At 43.7% G+C, this 19,776-nt stretch overlaps 1 protein-coding gene across 3 annotated transcripts in view; it reads left to right on the top strand.

The window, feature by feature from the left end:
• The window catches only part of PKP3 (plakophilin 3), an 84,870-nt gene that overhangs the window by 51,874 nt on the left and 13,220 nt on the right, over positions 1 to 19,776 (top strand). For all 3 annotated transcript variants that reach the window (XM_054970676.1, XM_054970677.1, XM_054970674.1), the window contains 5 exons: positions 10,014 to 10,102; positions 10,720 to 11,435; positions 12,394 to 12,517; positions 13,252 to 13,456; positions 18,819 to 18,993. In XM_054970676.1, the coding sequence (XP_054826651.1) occupies positions 10,014 to 10,102; positions 10,720 to 11,435; positions 12,394 to 12,517; positions 13,252 to 13,456; positions 18,819 to 18,993 (1,309 nt within the window). The remainder of the gene's footprint in view (positions 1 to 10,013; positions 10,103 to 10,719; positions 11,436 to 12,393; positions 12,518 to 13,251; positions 13,457 to 18,818; positions 18,994 to 19,776) is intronic.

Raw genomic sequence — 19,776 nt, 5'->3', positions numbered from 1 at the left:
CCAATCTAACATAGCAGGAACAAAGGCAACACAGTATTCTCATTTGTACGAATCATTGTGACATATAGGTATATATTTGGTCAGAGTCCTGGAACTACCATTTCCCATGGGTCCCTGCTGATGAGGGTTTGGACACACACAGACTCCAGGATTTATGTCCACTGGCACCTTAGACACCAAGAAGATCTTGAGGGTGTAAGCTTCTTCTGGTGTCTGAAGAAGAGAGCTCTGCTCTTGACAGCCTACACCCTGAAAATCTTGGTGATCTCTAAGGCGCCACTCCTGCTGTTTTACTGCAGACCAACATGGCTACCTGCCTAAAACTATCCAAGCAGGGTGTAGCCAGCTTCCCTTTAGCAGGAGGAAACACAGGAAAGGGAGGATGGGCAGTCCAACTATCTTATCTGACCAAGGTAGTGGTTACTGTATATTGTTCTTCTGCCAGTTTGCCGTAGGGCCCATGCAGTTTCCCTCTAAAGGAAAACCACTTCTCCCTGCTTCACAAGCATCCATAGGTGATGGCTTTCTATGGGGCAGTATTTTTCTTCTGTTGTCCAAAGCTATTTCTCTCTTTAAAGGTGAAAGTTTCATTACATGTTGGGTGCTGCTTGGGCCTGCAAAGGCATCATGGCGTGCCCAGCTCCTCCCCTTTCTTACAGAATTCTCCTCACCTCTGAGGGATGCGGAACTTTAACTTATTCAGGTCAAGCAGTACCTAGTTTGCATCAACCCTTCCTTGAGTAAATTCTGTAGGAACTTGCAAGGTGGCATATATGCTTATGTAACTTTTTCTTCTGAGCATGCATAAACTTACAATGGCTTTTTTGTTTATTAGCCTGTTTCCTATTTTTTGATATTGTATAAGATATTCAAGGTGTTTTATGGACACAACAGCAATAACACATGATAACAAAACATTAAGATCCAGATGTCGCCATGTTGGTCTGTTACAGGAAAACAAAAAAAAAATGGTCTTGTGGCACCTACAACATATATTTTTGTAAAAGAGACCCTGGCTGTGTTTAATAAGATGCAGATTTATTTTGCACAGTGCTTTGGAGCAATTGCCAGTGGAGAAGCATCAAAACCCACCCAATAAATTGGCCTTTAAATCATTCTCATAGCTGATGTGCAAGTGAAAAAAAAAAGTTTTCAGACATTCCACATGGATAGCATGAATGTATGCAAAGGGAGTAGGATTGCAGTAGAAAGCTGCAGTCCCTGACCTATGTATATTCATTGGAAGGTGGTACAGACTATTACCTAGATGTATATATGTATAGGCTATTACATACATTTCAGTGAGCGCACATAGCAGAGCTTACCACTGTGATCCCACTCCTCTCCTATGTGTGTTTATGTGCTCAGAGCTTTCTCTATCCAGTAGTGTTCTTGAATTAATCGAGAGTAATATGCAAATAAAAGTGTGTGTGTGTGTGTGTGTGTGTGTGTGTGTGTGTAGGCAGGCTCTGTACATAAACGATGCTCACAGATCCCTGCTCCACAAGCATCCCTAGGTGATGGTTTGCCACTGTGATCTTACTCTGTCCCCCTGCCCTCCAGCATGTATGTTCTACCCTGGCTGAAAAGACCCATAATTATGTAAATATTATCAAAAAGGGCACAGATCTGCAGTTTTGTTTTTGGTTCTGCCTAATCTGTTTCCTCCATTGTTGGAAAAGAGCAATCGAATCTGTCACTATATAAATTTGGCCAGCTGTGTAAATGATTGTTGTGTTTGATAATCACATGTTGTGATTATCACATGTGTAGCTATCTGGCAAAAAGAAGAATTTTCACTGAGCTCCACGTTTCCTCCATAAAGCTTATCTTGTTTAGCTTCATGAGTGAAAGCATCTGCAAACGCTGGTTTCCTAATCTTCTGGTATGAACAGAGATGACTCTGCACCCCTGGCTTTTTTTCACTTTATAATACCTACATGTGTGTGCTGTCAAGTTGCAGCTGATTTATGGTGACCCCAGCAAGGGACTTTCAAGGCAAGTGAGAAACAGAAATGGTTGGCCAGTGCTTTCCTCAGCAGTCTTCCTTGGTGGTCCCCCATCCAAATATTAACCCTGCTGAGCTTCTGAGATCTGATGAGATTGGGTTATACCATGCTGCTCTCTCCCCCCCCCCCCATCACTTTACAACATGGGAAATATCCTCAGGAGAGGAAAAAACCCATTTTTAAAACCCCTTTGCTTTGTATGAAGACTTAGGCATGTGATTATTGCACAGCACTACCTTTATTGCTGCAGACCCTTAAAAGGGTTCATGCATTCTTTCAGCGTTGACATCATACATTTCTAAGTAGTGGCTTCATTTGGGTGACTTGAACAAATAAGAGTGTTGCACAATCTGTGTTTCACTTCTATGGCAACTGCTTTGTTTTAGTTTCCACTACATGCAGTAATTATTTTTGAAATGTAGGCATAGGATTTAGTCTTTCTTGTCTTACACCAGTTTTTCAGAACAGTTGTATTTCCTCTATATTACTGATCCCTCTCTAACTTCTAGATTGGTAATATGTAGATTTTCATGATGTTGGTAGACTTTGTGAGAGGAAAGTGCACACTGTAGCATGACCCTAGCCTTACTCTGAAGTACACTCCACTGAGAGCCAAGCTACAAGTGACGCCTTACACAGATTGGACACTTGTCAGCTTACCTCAAGTTTTGATGGGAAATGTAGGCGTCCTGGTTTTACAGCTTGGCTTTCCATTACAGCTGCAAGACCAGGATGCCTACATTTTCCATCAGAACTTGAGGGAAGCTGACAAGTGTCCAACCTGTGTCAGGCGTCACTTGTAGCTTGGCTCTGAGTTCAGTAGGTGGTACTCATTAGAAAGCAAGCTTAAGGATTGGAGCCTTAATGATTTCTTTCTGAGCAGTATTGCCATTATTATTTTTATAGTACTATCAGTCTGCATGGTGTTTTATAGATTGATATAGGTTTCAAAGGAGGTTGTAAGGGAAATTTCAAAAGAGAGGGAAATGGAAGTAGAAAAGATAATAAGTGTGAGCAACTGCAGGGCACACTCAGGGCCAAACTAGACATTCTTTTTCTTTTTTTAAGAGTTGGGTCTAGGTTCCCCACAGCAGCTGTGAAGAATCGCTACTAAAAATAAAGCAGAGCCCCTTTGGGGGAAGGAAGAGCTCCTGCTAGGGGTGCCATTCCCCTAGGGGATCCCCCTGCTCCCACCCTTCTCCCCCTGCGCCCACTTACTTGGCCAGCAGGGGCCGCGATCCCCAGGGCACCCCCTGGGTGGCACAGTGCACCCCCAGGTGGCACAACATGCTCCCGCTCCCACAGCAGCCCAATATGGGCCAGAACACACCCCACAGCAGGCCCATTTCAGGCCAAATCATGCCCTGCAGTAGGCCGATCCAGCCTGTTGGAGCGCTTCAAGCCACCCTTTGACCTCGCATAATGATGTCACTTCCCAGAAATGACATAATTGCATGAGCTGGGAGCGTGCATGCACACAAAAACAGAACTCGGGCACAGCAAGATAGGTGCCAGGCTCCCAATCTCCTGCCGGGGGAGTCAAGGGACCTGGTGACCCTAGCTCCTGCCTCCCCCCCCCCAGCCAATTTTCTGCACCCATACATTGCTGGGGTGTTACTCCCCCCAGTGCTGTTTTGGCACAGAAAACAGCTGGCCAGGGGGGGGGTAGGAGCCCTTTCTTTCCCTGCAGCAGCATTTTAAGACCACAGACTCTGCTTTATTTTTAATCGTCAGCTGCTGTATGGCTTCCGTGAACCTATGTTAGGTCCAGTAAACCAGACCCATCTCTTTTAAAAAGTGAACGTCTGGTTTGGCTCTTAGTTAGGGATGAAAGACTCCATAGAAATGGTGAACAATAGTAACAATTGGTAGCTGCTCCCTTTCCTAGAATGATGTGCAGTGACACAGTTTTCACACATTATCTCTGGGTGTTTAGAACTTAGCAGAAGAGTTTTTCAGGATCAAAATACTTTACTCCTGTGTTCAGAAACATTCATATATTTATGTCTTTTATATCTGCCTCCAAATGTTGTGCTTCATAACAGATCTTGTGGATGTTGTATTAGGGTAGTTGGCATGATCCATCACAAAGTGTTGCTGTAGTACATAGGATCAAGCAATGATAAGATCAGTTTGAATGATGGAACTGGGGAAGGGTGTACAAATTGTTCAGGGTGATGTTTCATACCAGCACCTGTGTAGCATCAGCAGTAAGCTTGCCTGCTAATCTAAGCTTGCCTGCAAGAGCTAAGATTTGTGTCATGACTGTTTCTAACCTCAGCCAGAAGACTTCTTAGTGTATTCAAGTTAAGAGGCAAAGAATGCCTTACTCTGAATTGAGTCCCCTGTGGACTCTTATAAAAAGGTAGGGGAACCATTTGCCTCCTATCCTTTCTTTGTTACAAAAGCAGTTGGGTGGAACTGAAGATAAAACATTGCTTAGGACTGAATCCCAGCCCACCAAAACATTCCATTTGCTGGGGTTTTGGCTCTTGACTCCAGAGCTTCTGAAACATAATAACTCAGTAGCGTCTTTGCTGCAGTGATAGCTAGCCTCCTCCCTTTCGTTCTCCAGGAAATGCAACAGGTATAGCTTTCTAAAAGGCCATTTGTTAAGAAAGTTTTTTTAAGTGTTTTTGTACAAGGGGAAGAAAAAGGAGGAGAGGTTAGCAGACCGACAACTGTAAGAGCATAAATTTATTCAGCAGTTCCAAAGTCCACAAATGATTGTCTTGCAGGCCTGTTGTCAGAAATGATATTGTGTACAAGGCACCTTGCCATATCCTACTGCACTGTGTTCTGGGATATTATCCAGGAATTCATGTGTAGGTGGAATGTGAGCCACTAGCATATTACCATCTGATTAAAAGAGCATCAGAAAAACCACCATAAATAAATGAATGATAGGAAAAGTCAAATGCTCAAGTATAGCAGGATGATAAATCACACGTTCCATAAACTTAAAATGGAGGACAGAAACCTTATAAATAAGAGTCAAACAAAGAAGACTAGTAGAACTATTATGGCACATACTTGTGCTGTAGAGCTCTTTGTCGGAGCCAGCAGGGCAGTTCTAATGCTCTTCATTCTTTGTGGGAAGCTCTATGTACACAATGAAGTTGTCTTGAGAAGAACTGGCAAGTTCAGTGGTGTTAAAGGATGTTTATTCCAAGAAGTTTGAGAAAGCAAGGTATTCCTTTTGAGTGAAACCGAGCTGTTCTGAAATAAGATATGTTCTCTAACAATTGTTTTTTCACTAGAAAGAATAGGACACTTTGAAATGTTGTAGGCTTGTCACTATGGCTTTGACTGCCGAATAAAGCATGATTGCTGACCAGTCCAAATTACTAGGAACATATGGTTAAAAGTGGACATTACAGGGGCAGCGAAGGATCTCAGCGCTCAGCCAGTTGGATAATTGGCTGAGCGCTGAGTTCTGACAAGGATTTAGGGGCAATAATGGATAACAAATTGTGTCAACAGTGCCATGCAGTGGAGTGAGAAGAAAGCCAATGTAATTCTGGACCAAATTAACAGGAACAACTATAACCAGGAAACCATTAAGTAGTAAATAGTATGATGCTGCTTAGTCATTTTATCACCTGAACTAGAATAGAGCCAGGATTTAATCTGAGTCTGGGCTCACCAGGATTCTACCCTAGCATCTGTTTTCAAGTGCCATGGCCCAATGCAAATATTTAAGAAGTAAGTGAAGGTACCTCTGAGCAATTCCACCACTAAGTAAGTACAGTGTCCCTGTTAGCAGCCAGACCCCCTGTTCACACTGACAGGGCAGTTTATGAATGGAATAACATGAATCTGATCTTCATATGCCATAAGTCCAAGTACTGCCTGGCCCAGAGCAAATGCCAGCTGGGCAGGAGGACTAGAAAGGTACCAGGACATGAATCAGAGGTGGGTAATGGCCTGACTTGACTATCCCTACACAGAGAGACAGAGATAATGAGGCTTCCTGAGAAAACTCCCTGCTGAATCTCATCAATGCCTTCCTTCACTTCTCCTCACCCGTTTCCCTTAATCAAGCTATTCAGCACACCTGATCGCCCTCCCACCCAGTACCTACCAGGTTGTCAAGCAATATTTTTACCTATAGTCCACCCTAGATGGTCATATCAAGCCTCTCCCAACTTATCATTTAATCTCCAGACAAAACATTCGGTTACTGTTTTGGGAAATAAGACACCCATTTTGCCTCAGGGTATGTTTTGCCCTATTACTGGGCTTTCCCAGCCTCGTGCTCTGTGTGTGTGCGTGCTCTGGATCTGTCCACATACTCCCAATTTTGTTTGGGCTTTTTCTCCTTGCTGTGAAATGCTGGTCATTTTCACTGTTGCCTTCACAGACCCCTCCTGTCCTTGAGACAGATAATTATCACTCTCCCTAACTGCTTTCTCCCACTTTCCTCCCTGTTTTTGGTAGTTATACTTGTATGTGTGCTGTGTGTGATTTTCTGTATATCTGCCTTTTATTTCTTTTTAATAATTCTGTTGAATATCTGCCTGCTTTATTCAAGAGTTCTCTAAGAGAATAATCCCCGTAAACAATGGTGGTGATTTCGAGTTACCCCCCTCTCCTTTAATGCTAATTCCTCCAACTAATTAAGGAGACCTCGTATTTGGGTAACATTATGACATGTCAGCAGTTAGGGGGAAGGGATTTCAGACTAAAGTCCCCATGCAGGAGAACCTTTATTTAATTTAATTTATTATATTTATATTCCGCCCTCCCCGCTTTCGCAGGCTCAAGGCGGATAACAAATACAAACATCACCCAACCATTAAAAACATTTAAAAGCATTAAATAATACATTAAAAACATTTAAAAGCATTAAATATTACAGTTCATACTGCATAGTGGTTCATACATGCCTCTGTGTTTGCATAGGGGCGATGGTTTAACCCCCCCCCTCCATGGGGGGGCACCGCCCGGCGTCAACCATATGCCTGGCGGAATAGCTCTGTCGTACAGGCCCGGCGAAATGCAAGCAAATCTTGCCGGGCCCTTGTTTCGCAAGACAGAGCATTCCACCAGGCCGTGGCCAGGACCAAAAAGGCCCTGGCCCTGGTCGACGCCTCCCTAGGGCCAGGAACACTTAAAAGATGTTTTCCACCAGAGCGGAGAGTCCTCTGGGGCTCATAAGGTGAGAGACGGTCCCTCCGATACATTGGTCCCAATCTGCGTAGGGCTTTGTAGGTTAACACCAAAACCTTGAACCTGATTCGGTACTCCACTGGCAGCCATGCAGCTGGCGTAGCACCGGTGTAATATGCTCCCACACCGGTGCTCCAGCAATGACCCGCGCTGCTGCATTCTGTACCAGCTGTAACCGCCGGATCAGGCCCATGGGAAGCCCAGCATAGAGCGCGTTACAGTAATCCAACCTAGAGGTGACCATTGCTTGGACCACTGTAGTGAAGTCACGGGGAGACAAATAAGGGGCAAGCTGCCTGGCCTGCCGAAGATGATAAAAGGAAGACCTGGCAACTGCAGTGATCTGGTCCTCCATCTTCAGGGAGGAATCCAGAATCACCCCCAGGCTCCTAACTCTCGGGGCCAGTGTAAGTTCTGCCCCATCAAGTATAGGAAGCCGGGGTCCCAAAGCCATCTCCCCATGACCCACATACAGGACCTCCGTCTTCGTGGGATTCAATTTCAGCCGACTTTGTCTCAACCAACCAGCCACAGCCTCAAAAGCACGCTCCAGGGCATCAGGGGGCGATCCAGGCCACCCGTCCAACAGCAGATAAAGCTGGGTGTCATCCGCGTATTGGTGACACCCATGCCCAAAACTCCGCACCAGCCGGGCGAGGGGGCGCATATAGATATTAAATAATAATGGAGAGAGTATTGCTCCCTGTGGCACACCACATACCAGTGGCCTACGAGATGACAATCTCTCCCCAAGCGCCACCCTCTGTCCCCAATCATGGAGGAAGGAGACCAGCCATTGCAGTGCTGTCCCCTGAATCCCCACATTGGCAAGGCGGTGGGTCAAAAGCTCATGATCAACCATATCAAACGCTGCTGACAGATCCAGGAAAATCAGCAGTGCTGATCCGCCCTGATCCAGATGTCTGCGGAGATCATCTGTGAGGGCGACCAGCAATGTCTCAACCCCATTTAAGCAGAGCTAATAATTAGGTGAGTCAAGGTCAAGAGAACCACCATCATTAGGCAAAAGTCTGGGTAGGTTAGAAGAAAGGAGGCAATCCAGATACACAGCTGTATCTCAGCCATAATATCTAAGGACGATAGAGGTGATATCACTTAGGAAGTAATTACAGGTCACTGGAAGTTACACTAGTAAAGATAAATAGAGGCCTGAGTAAGGCCACTCTCTTTGTGATGCAAACTTCAAAGCATCCAGGGTTCTCTGGCTTCTGCTTTTCCAAATTCCTTGGTGACAATTCCAAAGCTAGTATGTTACAGCAGCACAAAATGGAGTCTAAATTGTGGCCCTTAAAGACTAACAACAACAACATTCGATTTAGATACCGCCCTTCGGGATTACTAACACCTACTCAGAGCAGTTTACAAAGTATGTTATTATTACCCCACAACAGTAATCACCCTGTGAGGTGGGTGAGGCTGAGAAAGCTCCAGAGACCTGTAACTAGCCCAAGGTCACCCAGCTGGCTGCAAGTGGAGGAGTGGGGAATCAAAGCTGGTTCTCCAGATTAGAGTCCCACCTCTTTTAACCACTACACAAAACTAGCTCTCAGTGAACTATAGCTAACTTAATCAGATACATATGAAGTTTATTCTCAGTTTGCACATTTCTATACTTAGTGACTTTTACTACATCAATACTTGGCAATAACACACTCTTTCTAGCTTTGCTGAAGTAATTGAACACCTGTAGTGGTACAGAACCATTAATTAAGACCTAGATGAATATAATCAAACATAATGATTAATCTTACTGTTAATCTTTAAGGTGCCACAAGATTCCTTTTTGTTTCTGAATTCCTTGAACCCATATAGTGCATACATCTTTGTAGGTCCACGTTCTGTTTTCAACCAGCTGGTGTGGGCCTTTTATTGCACAGTCTGTGGCATCTATTCTTCTCAGTTTAAAGTACATTTTGTAGAGAGCAACGAAAGCTGAATATGACAAATTCTGTGCAAAGGCAATATAATTTGCTGAGTACCAGATCCTGGGGGGCAAAAGGCATGGCCATTACTTTGACTTATAACACTTTTGAGGTACCTAGCTAGAACCAGAATGGATTTTGGGTTTGTTCCAGCAATACAGCTCTATGGTTATTTAGTTTCCTTGCCTGGCCTTCATTTCAAGGAGTGAGTTTTACATCCAGTTCCAGTGATGTGTACATTCTATGATATCTTCAGTTACAGTATTATAATAGTAGGAGGGGAACAACTGGTTTTTGGAGAGTTGCCTGCTGAGCAGTACTGGGGAAGCTGGATAGGCTCAAGCAGAAGAAACAAAAATCAGATATCTTTGTCTATAAAATGCCTTAGGGCTGTCCAGGAAAGGGCGGGGGGGTCAGCCTTGAAACCAACTCTTTCTGCTCTGCTATTAACATTTTAAAGGAAAACATACATATCTTTTAAAAATATGTATATTTTCCTTTAAAATATCAATAGCAGATCCAGGGAGTCAATGTTAAATAGTGAAGTCTAGTGGAGGTTAAAGGGATAAGCTCCTCTCCCTTTCCTGCGCACCCCTGAGACAAATTATGGTCGCATGAGCCTGCAGTAATTGCAAAGAGACATTATCTTGGTCTAATCTATTTGAGCCCTAAATATAAGCAGGTTGTAGTTTTAGAACCCTGGCCAAGCTCTCACCACAGACTAGAGGTAACTGAAGCTGTAATGAGAAGATGGGATCAGTCAAAGACCCTTGTTGCTATCCCTAGAGTCTGAGGGTCTGAAGCATGATATTTTCAGTCAGATGGTGCCTCTCTTTCTAGGTTTTGTAACCTAACTCTGCTCAAACTTTTGTCTCTTTGTGACCTGCAGGTGGAAGTATCTCCAATGGCCAATACAATACACTGCAACCGAGCTTCAGCTCCAGATCCCAAACAAATGGCACAGATCACAAAGGCTCCGTAAGTACAGAAACCCTGCTAGGTATACCTGTGTCACCAACTCATTGCTAATGACCTTTGGCTGCAGCACTGGCAATGTGTTGTTGCTGTGTTTTTATTAGTATTATCCATGGTAAAGTACTCTACAGGGCGGTGGTGGTTTGACTCCCTTTTTGGTTCCTCATACTATTGCAGAATTGCCCCCCAGAGGTGTAACACAGCTTTGCAGGGATGATATCAGTAATGTACACCGTTCTGCTTTATCCTAATGATGATGCCAGGTCAGCTGTGCTAATTGTTAAGGTTCTTTGTAGAGCAGCACAGACATTACAGAGCAGAATATAGCCTGCAGATGATGCCCGTTAATAATTAATAAATGAGAGGTGTGAAAAGACTCCAGCTGGCCTCATAGATGGAGCAAAAGATGACATTTGCAGGGCTAACCACAAATACAACTTAATTTGTTGTCTATTTGTAAAGATTTTTTAAAATCACTGCCATTAATTTCTTTTCAGTTTTAACGTACAACATTTTGTTTAGTAAATTCTATAATGCTGTACATGAATCAAGAAAGATATGGCAAAATAGGACATTTTCATTGCTTTATTTCTGCGCTCTCTTCTCCATGCCTATTGCAGCTGTATCAGACAAAGAAAGGTTACAATACCATGAAGACTACTAACTGGTCCTCCCGCTCAGCTGTGGACCTCAGGCCCAATAAGAGGATGGCCTCCATCAGCAATGGTGTTGGGTCCAAGGGCCTGAATTATGGCATGAATTACACCCTGTCTCAAGGTGCCAACTCTACTTCACGCCCTGGCTCTTTTCACGAACGAAGCTATCGGGCCCGTCAGAACTGTGACACGATGTCTCTACGCTCTCTGCGCTTGGCAGATGGGCCAGGTAGTCCTGGGGGCATAGCTGATCGCTACAGCATCATGTCTGAGCAGCTGGATCCATTGGCACAAGCATCTCTCTACAAAAACAGAGGAAGTGGCAACTTCACCAAATCCTACACCTTTGAAAGGCAGATGAGTGCTGGCTCTAATGCTGGCATGAACGGGCCTATCAACTGGATGGATGGTGTGGATGGTCCCCAAAACAGGACTGTCATTCGTGCACCAGCCATGCGCACCTTGCAGCGTTTCCAAAGCAACAACCGCTCCCGCATCAGCGGAATCCAGTCTTCCCAAGGAGGTGCTGGCAACTCTTACGCAGGTGTGATAGAACGGAGTTCCCGTGCTCCTTCTGTGCGTAGCTTGGCTGATTCCAACCATCATTTGCAAGACCTGCGTGCTATTGATATGTATGATGGTCACAACTCACTCGTGACCCAACAGTCCTTTTCTGGCGGGTGAGTGCCCTATGATGAACTTACAGGAAGAGGGATGTTTCTCTCTTTCCTGTTAGTATGTCTTAAGGAAAGAGGAAGAAGTTGAGGTTATAGCATAGTCTTGGAACACCAGCCTGTTGACTAGCTTGGTGTTTGATGCAGGACCGTGATTCCCACTTGTTGCTGCTCCACATGGCTGGGGAAATGCTGTTGCTCTGGGGAACTTGCTGTTGCTGTAGTAGCGAACTTGGGAGAGCAGCCTAGCGCAGGATACAATGCTCAAGGGAAAACAATTGGGCTTTTACACTGTGAATTTTACAAGCTGCTTGTTAGGATGCTGTGATGTAACACTTTGAGGGAAAGAACTGGGGAACTGTGGCTTCCCCAGTGCTCTCATTTGTTATTGATGTGAGGTTGATGCCATGTATCTGGTGAAAGATTATATTTGTATATAATAGACCTCGCCTTTTCCTTTGATTTCTTATGTTGAGAATTCTTTCCTTTCAGAAATAATAGGCAGGAGATATTCAGGGTTACCTGAAGCCTTGGTCCAGAAACTGCACAGAATCTGCAAGTCATTTTAGAGTTTTGCAGCCTGCAAATCTCTAGTCTTCTTTGAAAAACAAAACTGTGTTTGTAGCCCTCATGATTAGGGAGAAATGCTGAAAATGGGAGAGTAGATTAACAAAAGTTCAGATATCCAAATAAGGTTTACGATAATAATGAAATGGGCTTTAGTATTGTGCAGCACCCCATATGTTTCTTGCACATCTGGTTTTCTGCATCCTGACCAGCTAAACCAAATTTCCAACACCACGCCCTTTTAGCAGAGCATTTCAGGATTGCCACAAAATTACTTTAATTGTGCAAAATAAATATGTCTAGGTTTATACAAAACATGAGCATTGGGGTCTTTTAAAAAGCACAGTATTTACAGGGCCCTGCATCATGTCTTCTGGGACTCTGCTTTGATTTTCAGGTTTGACGACATTGACCTTCCCTCTGCAGTGAAGTACCTGATGGCTGGTGACCCCAACCTGCAAGTGCTGGGAGCTGCTTATATCCAGCACAAGTGCTATAGTGACAATGATGCCAAGAAACAGGTGAGGGAGGTGGGGAAGCAAATAGGAATATCTTTTAAAATGTATGTAACAAAATCTATAGCCTGTCTTTCTTCCCCCGTAAGAGGCATGAAGGTGGCTATCAAATTAAAACATACAAAATGAAACCACATTTTAAAATCCTTAAAACCAACCAAAACAACAACATTTAATTAAAACAATTAAAACTGGAGCTAAACACATAGAAATACATTAAAACAACAATTACAACATTTAAAACAATGGAAACATTGGACACAAAAGACAGGTCACTGACAAAAGGGGACCGTTGGTCCATCCAGGCCAACCCTTAACTGTCATCACCTACCCAGAGTTTCAGGCAGAGCAATTCCTAATATATGAGTTCTTTTAACTGGACATTCTGCAAATGTTGAACCAGGGACCTTGTGTGAGTGAGTGAGAGAGAGAGAAGCACATGCCCTACCACTAAGGTGTGACCAACCCCTCCTGTAATGCCTTATGTCCAGAGTCTGAGCCTGAAATCAAAAGGTACCAATGATGTTTGCAGATTTAGTTACTGATGTATCTCATTTAGGAGACTATAGTGTCAATCATGTGGCAGTTCAGATGAGCTGAGCAGTTAGGTATGAATAGAGCTAAGCTGGAAAAAAAAGCAGATGGCCTTAAGTGGCATAGTACATTAAAGTTTAGGACAGGGATTTGCTTTCCTGTTTTTGACTCTGACATATATATCTCTTTCCTTCTTGCTGCTCCAGGCTCGCAGCCTGCAAGCTGTGTCCAAGCTGGTGAAGCTTTTCAACAACTCCAACCAAGAGGTGCAGCGCCATGCCACTGGTGCTATGCGCAATCTTATCTATGACAATGCTGAAAATAAGCTGGCGCTGGTGGAGGAAAATGGCATTTATGAGCTGATGCGCACTTTGCGTGAGCAAGATGATGAGCTACGCAAGAATGTTACAGGTGAGAGAACATTGCTTAGGGCAGAGAATTTGGGGACAAGCTGTACCCGAGGCTCCCCACCCTAAGTGTGACTTAAAAGCTGCAATTAAATAACAGGAGTACTACAGCAAAGGTAGAACAAGCCTGAGTATTACTTTACATTGGCCACAGGCACGCTACTGAAAACTAGAGTGGTAGCCCATGATAGTCTGTTGAAGCAAAACTAGTTGAGCAAAATTAAAGAATTACTGTTGTGAATGAATACTGTACTGCTTAGTTTCTTAGATCTGATGAGATCAGGCTAGCCTGAGATGTCTAGGTTAGGGCCTATTTTTCATACATCCTAGATACCTAGCAAGGATTTCCTTGTTAAATTTGATGGTGTACTCTAGTCCACTAACGTTTGTGGTGGAATAAAGTCTTGTTGGTCTTTATAGTGTCACTGGGCTGTTGTTTATGTTTGCCCCAAACCAGTGTCCCTGTGAGAAAGGCATTCCCGTTCCTGCTGTAATATTGCCTAGGAGAGCTCACTTTAAATGGACCAGAGCCACCGTATTATGCATTTTCCTTCCTCCTCTCCAAGGTATTGGCTGCCACTAGCAGGGGAAGATGAAACTCACACTGTGGTGTTCCCAGTCCATGTTGGAATTGATCAGGTGTTACTGTGGGAGTGAGACAATGTCACAGGGATGCTGCTTTGGTTGGCCTCTCCTTGGTAAATGTCACACGTTGTCTGGCTCTTACCCTCATTTCAGAATTATTAATGCATGCAAATCAGAATCAAGAAGTGTAAGACCCTGGTGAGAATTCTCTTAGTATTGAGAAGGAGTGTGAGTAGAGAGAGAATCTGGAGGTGGTTTTCACCCCATAGGTTGCCATTTTACCACCTGGAGATTCCACCTGTACCATTAGTTGGCTGCTTGGGGAGATGAGGCAGCTGTGGCTCCACTATGAGTGATATCAGGACAAACAAAGGAAAGTGGGCAGGAGAGTCAGCAGCTGCCTCACTGACTGAATGCAATGACAAATTGAAAGATACACAGGGAATGTGGAGGTCACAACCTAGCAATCTTACCACCAGCGAAAGCTGGGCTTGCAGTCACTGCTTCAATTTACCATGTTTCAGAGGTTTCTGTCTGTATTAATCAATGCAGCAGAGCTGTTTGAGGCAAAGAAATAATTTGTGGGAGTGTTGCCTTGCATTTAAGCTGAAGTGTGTCAGAAGACCCTAAGTGATACAAGACACAGGCAGGAGAAGCGATGGGAATTGGGCTCTGAGACAAGTTTAGTGACTTCCTAAAAATTCCATAGTGCATGGTGGCAGAACTGAGACATGTTGTTCTGTCAGCTACTTTGTCTACTATGGCTGCTTCCACCAGGGAATTTTCACCACATGGGCAACAGGAAACCCCCACAGTAAAGGAGAACATGCAGGCAGTGTTGAGCCCGAAGCAGTCACAACTCATCTGGCTTCTAATTCTTCCCTAATGTTCTCCAACTCCAGTAAGGCCATGGTAAGCTGCTAGAGAAAGAAGTCACTGGAATATTAGAAACTCCCATAAAACCCCAACCGTCTCAACATTCCCTGAGTTGACATTAAAATGCTGACCCCATTAACAAAAAGATCTTGAATAAGCACTAGGAAATCCGAGTGGAGAGAAGCTCAATAGAAGTCTGAAATGTGTGGACTGTAGAAGAAGATTGGGGAGTCCCATAGACAAAGTGATTACCCTTTATAACTTGGAATGCCGAGAAAGGAGATAAATACAGGCCTGGAGGAGAACAGGGGGTGTTGGTGCTAGGCCAGCTCCCAGCTTTTTTTGCATGGGAGGGCTGTGGCACTGAACAGAGAGATGAGACAAACAGGGGAGATTACATTTACTTCTATTAAGAAAGGTCCTTTTTAATCCTACCCAACATGCTTAGATTGTCTAATTGAATACCAGGGCTAATAGGAAAGTTAGGCCCAGATGATACAACGAGCTTTAACACTTTTTACAAGCATGGCAGAGTCTGTGAAACTGGTTTTAGCTAAATACAATTGAAGAATGGAAAAAGCATTATCCTTCCCCCCACCCGTTATCACAGTCCAGGGCAAACATGTCATTCAGTAGACAAGGCAAGCTTGCTGCTGATATGACAGAGAAGAGTGGCAAGCCAGCTGTCCACTAAAGAGTGGGGGGGATGAACTTTCACCTTTTGCCCTAACATGGCTTGTGTGCACATTTTTTCTTTTTTCTTTCCAGCTAAGGTTGTATGCTGAGGCTCTTCATGTGCAAATTGGTAAACACACAAGACCCAAAGCAAATATTGCATCAGTCTTTTGATTGATTGTTGTACCTCTTGTCCCAGTGACACAGCATGAATTAGAGTATTGTGCAAGGCTCATTTCTAAATCAGACTGACTAGTTTAACTTTGATCCAATCATCCCCTTCTCTTCTCAGGCAGAGACTAGTTCTTTCTTCTCTACAAATAATAAAGCTCCACCGCTCCTGCTATATCTGTTCTGCTGTTTTAGTTTTGTTATCCAGGTAGGGTTACCAGCTCCAGGTTAGGAAATTTCTGGAGATTTGGAACTGGAGCTTGGGGGGGGGCAGGTTTGACGAGGAAACAAACCTTGGTGGGATATAATGCCATGAATTCCATCCTCCAGAACAGCCAGGGGAACTGATCTCTGTTGTCTGGAGATCAGTTATAATTCCAGGCCCCACCTGGAGGTTGGCAACCTTATATGTGAGACCTGATTCAGATCCAAACTCACAGGAAAATCCATCTCTTCCTTTATCTTCTCTCATCTCATAGCTTATCCCAGTCCCTTTCATACTATGAGCTGGGTATGTACAACTTCTCTCTTCCATAAATATCCTGCTCCCATTGAAGGAGTAATGCTTGAATCATATGCACACCCCTTTCATACTCCACGTGTGCAGATATTTTTGTTTCTTAAAGAAATTAATATTGGCTGTCGGGAGTACAGTAAAGCTGTAAACAGACACATTGGCCCACACAAAATCCAGAACAAGAAACAAATTCCACATAATACCTTTTATTAGAGCCACCCAGAATGGCACAAAAAATTGTGCATGCTTTCAAGCTTATCAGAAATCTTCATCAGGCTAGATGTTACAAAATTTTAAAAATGGCAGAGGGAAAAATATTTTCTCAGTCAAAGTCTTAGGACCCTGTCTTGCCCAGCATGTGGTGTTTAAGGCTGACAGGCTCGGAACTACAGCCTAAACTGTTGTTCACTTCTTGCGTCTAAGAAACCCTCATCTGAATCCACTGGTTGACCCTATACCTGAACTCTCTGAGAACTGTGCTGTCATTTATTCTACCTTCTGATTATATTCAGTTCTCAGCAACCCCCCCCCCTCCGCTGGCATCCCATGTTGCCTCTCCTGGTACTATATTTGAATAAGTGACCATGCAGTTCTCTCTTGTGGGGGCTAATAGCAAATATGAGGTTGATGCTATTAATTCAACCAGAAACATAAAAGAAAAAATAATCTGAGCCTCTTGACACAAGAATAAGAATCTGGCTGTCAATAGCTAGACATCAGATGAGAAAAAAAAGTGAGTACACTGGTGTGGTCAAAGCTAAACAGAGATAATGTGAAAGGCACAATCCTGTCAGTGTTACCGTGAAAGGACCCCATCCACAGAAGCTGCCCAGGGAAGTGCTGAGATGAGTTTCTGGAAGACAAAGATTAACATGTCAGAGCAAGAAAGCCCCACAGGTTCTGCCACAAGTTCGTACGATTCAGCTTCTCTATGCTTTGCACTAAAATATCCCAAAAATGCAGCAAGATTTAAAGGATTTGGAGTTGTACAAGTTCCTACATGGCTTTGACAGCAACCAGTGTCTGCTTCTTTCTCCTATTACCTGAGATGAATATTTGTCAGGGAGTCACTGAGCTTCATCCTCCTTTTCAGGCTGATTTTAGGTGACTAATGTGCAAGAGCCCTGAGTGTTTGCACCTTTGGAGGCCCTACTGAAATGAGCTAATCTCTTGCAAATGCTTTGAGGAATGGAGAGGTCTGTATCGTTCCCCTTTTCAGCCTAGGGTGCAGTAAGCTCATAGTGAAAAGTCATGTGAAGCCTCTACCATGGATCCCGATTGGGGTTGGACATACTACCATCAAACTTTTTAAAGAGGCCGACTAGGCCTGGATAAACCACTTGCTACAAGATAGCTGCAGTAACTAATCTCCCATTTATGTCCAGCTATACAGTCAGTGCCCATAGCAATAGATGCTCAGAGCACAGTTCAGTTATAAGAAGGCTGTTGTGGTTAGGCCCAACAAGGTGGCTCCTAATTGATCAATACCTCTTTCCCCCTCACCCACTTTTTGTTGTTGTTGTTGTCCTGGAATAGTTGCAATTTTGATTTTGAGTTTTGAAAATTAACTGGAACAAATACACCCACAGTTCTGAAAGTGATGTGTGAATTTACTTCTCAAAAATTTGCAGAGCACATACTTGGGTTGTCAACATTTCATTATTCCATCCTGTTGGAATTAGTTAAATGCTTAGCAGGGTTTTTAAGTAGGTTTTTTAAAGTGATTGATTGATATTGGCTTTTGTACATTGATTTGCTGGTTCGTTTCAGCTGTACTTTAAATAGCATTGTGTGGGAGGTTGATTGCTAGTGCAGAAGTTCAGAGATGACTGTGAAGATGTGAACAGCTTCAAGGGAGCACCCTGCACATAGACTCAAATCAAATGAAGCAGGAGCTTGGCTACGTTTCAAGTGTTGCAATGAGGTCTGCATAACAGCAGATAACATGTCGTTCAGAGATTCATTATTAAAATGTTGAACTGAGACACTTTGGTGTAAGCCCATCCCACCAGTAAGCTCAGTTTACTAGATGGTCTTCTGCAAAATACCTTGGGTCTGCCTCAACCACATGACCATTACGACAGAAGAAAGCTGCTAAGATGAGCCACCTTTTAGTATGGAACTCACATACTGTGAACCACATTCACATGATGCTCTTAACGTATTTGAATTGAGCCAGGATGTGGCAAGGGACAACCTTGAGACATACAAGGGCTGTTTTAGATCTGCTCTCTGTGTCAACAAAATGGTAGCCTCTTGTGGCTTCCCCACATGCAAACTGGAATTGTGAACTGGGCTTCATTTGCTTGTCTGTAAATTTTAAACAGTAATGACTATGAGGATGTCAGTGAGAGGGAATATGAAGAAATATGCACCATTCAAATGCTGATGGGGGGATTCTAGACCTAAAATAGCCACACTTGCTGAAGCCCCTCTGAGTGAATTCCACTATGAACCAAGGTGCAATAAGAGCACTCCCCATTTTGCTGAACAGCAAATTCTGCAGCTATGATCTCATTTCCCTTTTCCCACTGTTCTGCAGGCATCCTCTGGAATCTGTCCTCCAGCGATACCCTTAAGGACCGCCTGGCCCGAGACACCTTGGAGCAACTCACAGATCTGATCTTGATTCCTCTCTCTGGCTCAGGCACCGCTGCAGTTATCCAGCAGAATGCCTCTGAGGCAGAAATTTTCTACAATTCTACCGGCTTCCTCAGGTAATGAGGAAGCTTCTGTTTACCTCTTCTAATTAATGGAAATGCATATTCTGTGATCACTGGATCCTGATGAGATCTGTTCAAGTAAGCTATGCATAATGGAATCATCAGTATAGCAGGACTGTAGAAATATGGCCGCATATTCTTTTCACATTTTACAAGCTGCTTGGCAGGTAAAAGTAATGCATATTATCAAATGGCAATAAAGTTCTGGAAGATTCATTCACTTAACAGCCCTCTCTACCTGTCTGGTATATTTTTACCCTGTTCTTCCTCCAAAGAGCTTGGTGGTGTCCATGGTTCTCATTGATCTATTATATCCTGATAACAATCCTGTGAAGGTTGGGCTGAGAGAGAGAATAACTGGCCTCAAGGTCACCCAGTTAGCTTCATGGCAGTGTGGGAGATTAGAACCTGGGTCTCCCAGATCATAGTCTGAAACACTAACCACTACACCACACTGGCTGTCCTTAGTGCATCACTCATTTCTGTCTCAAGTCAGCAACACTGAACTGAAGCATATTTAAGTCAGAATTTGACGGGGAAGGAGTTATTCATGAGCACATTGCACAAATTCATCTTAAATCAACAATTTTGATTAAAGTACAAAAAAAAAAATTCTTAGGCTGTGTGACCTGTTCCTGAGATTGCAGAGAAGGCCTTTTGACTGATGATGGCACTCAAAGCATAAAGACATCCTATTTCTCTTTGTACAACCCCACTGGCGAAGGCCTAACAGTTACCATAGTCAGGATCATATTCTCTAAGCCATCCCCAGCAACC

The sequence above is a fragment of the Eublepharis macularius genome, chromosome 2 (genome assembly GCF_028583425.1).
Source record: "Eublepharis macularius isolate TG4126 chromosome 2, MPM_Emac_v1.0, whole genome shotgun sequence".
Lineage (NCBI taxonomy): Eukaryota > Metazoa > Chordata > Lepidosauria > Squamata > Eublepharidae > Eublepharis > Eublepharis macularius.
This window is presented reverse-complemented; position numbering and strand designations above follow the sequence as displayed.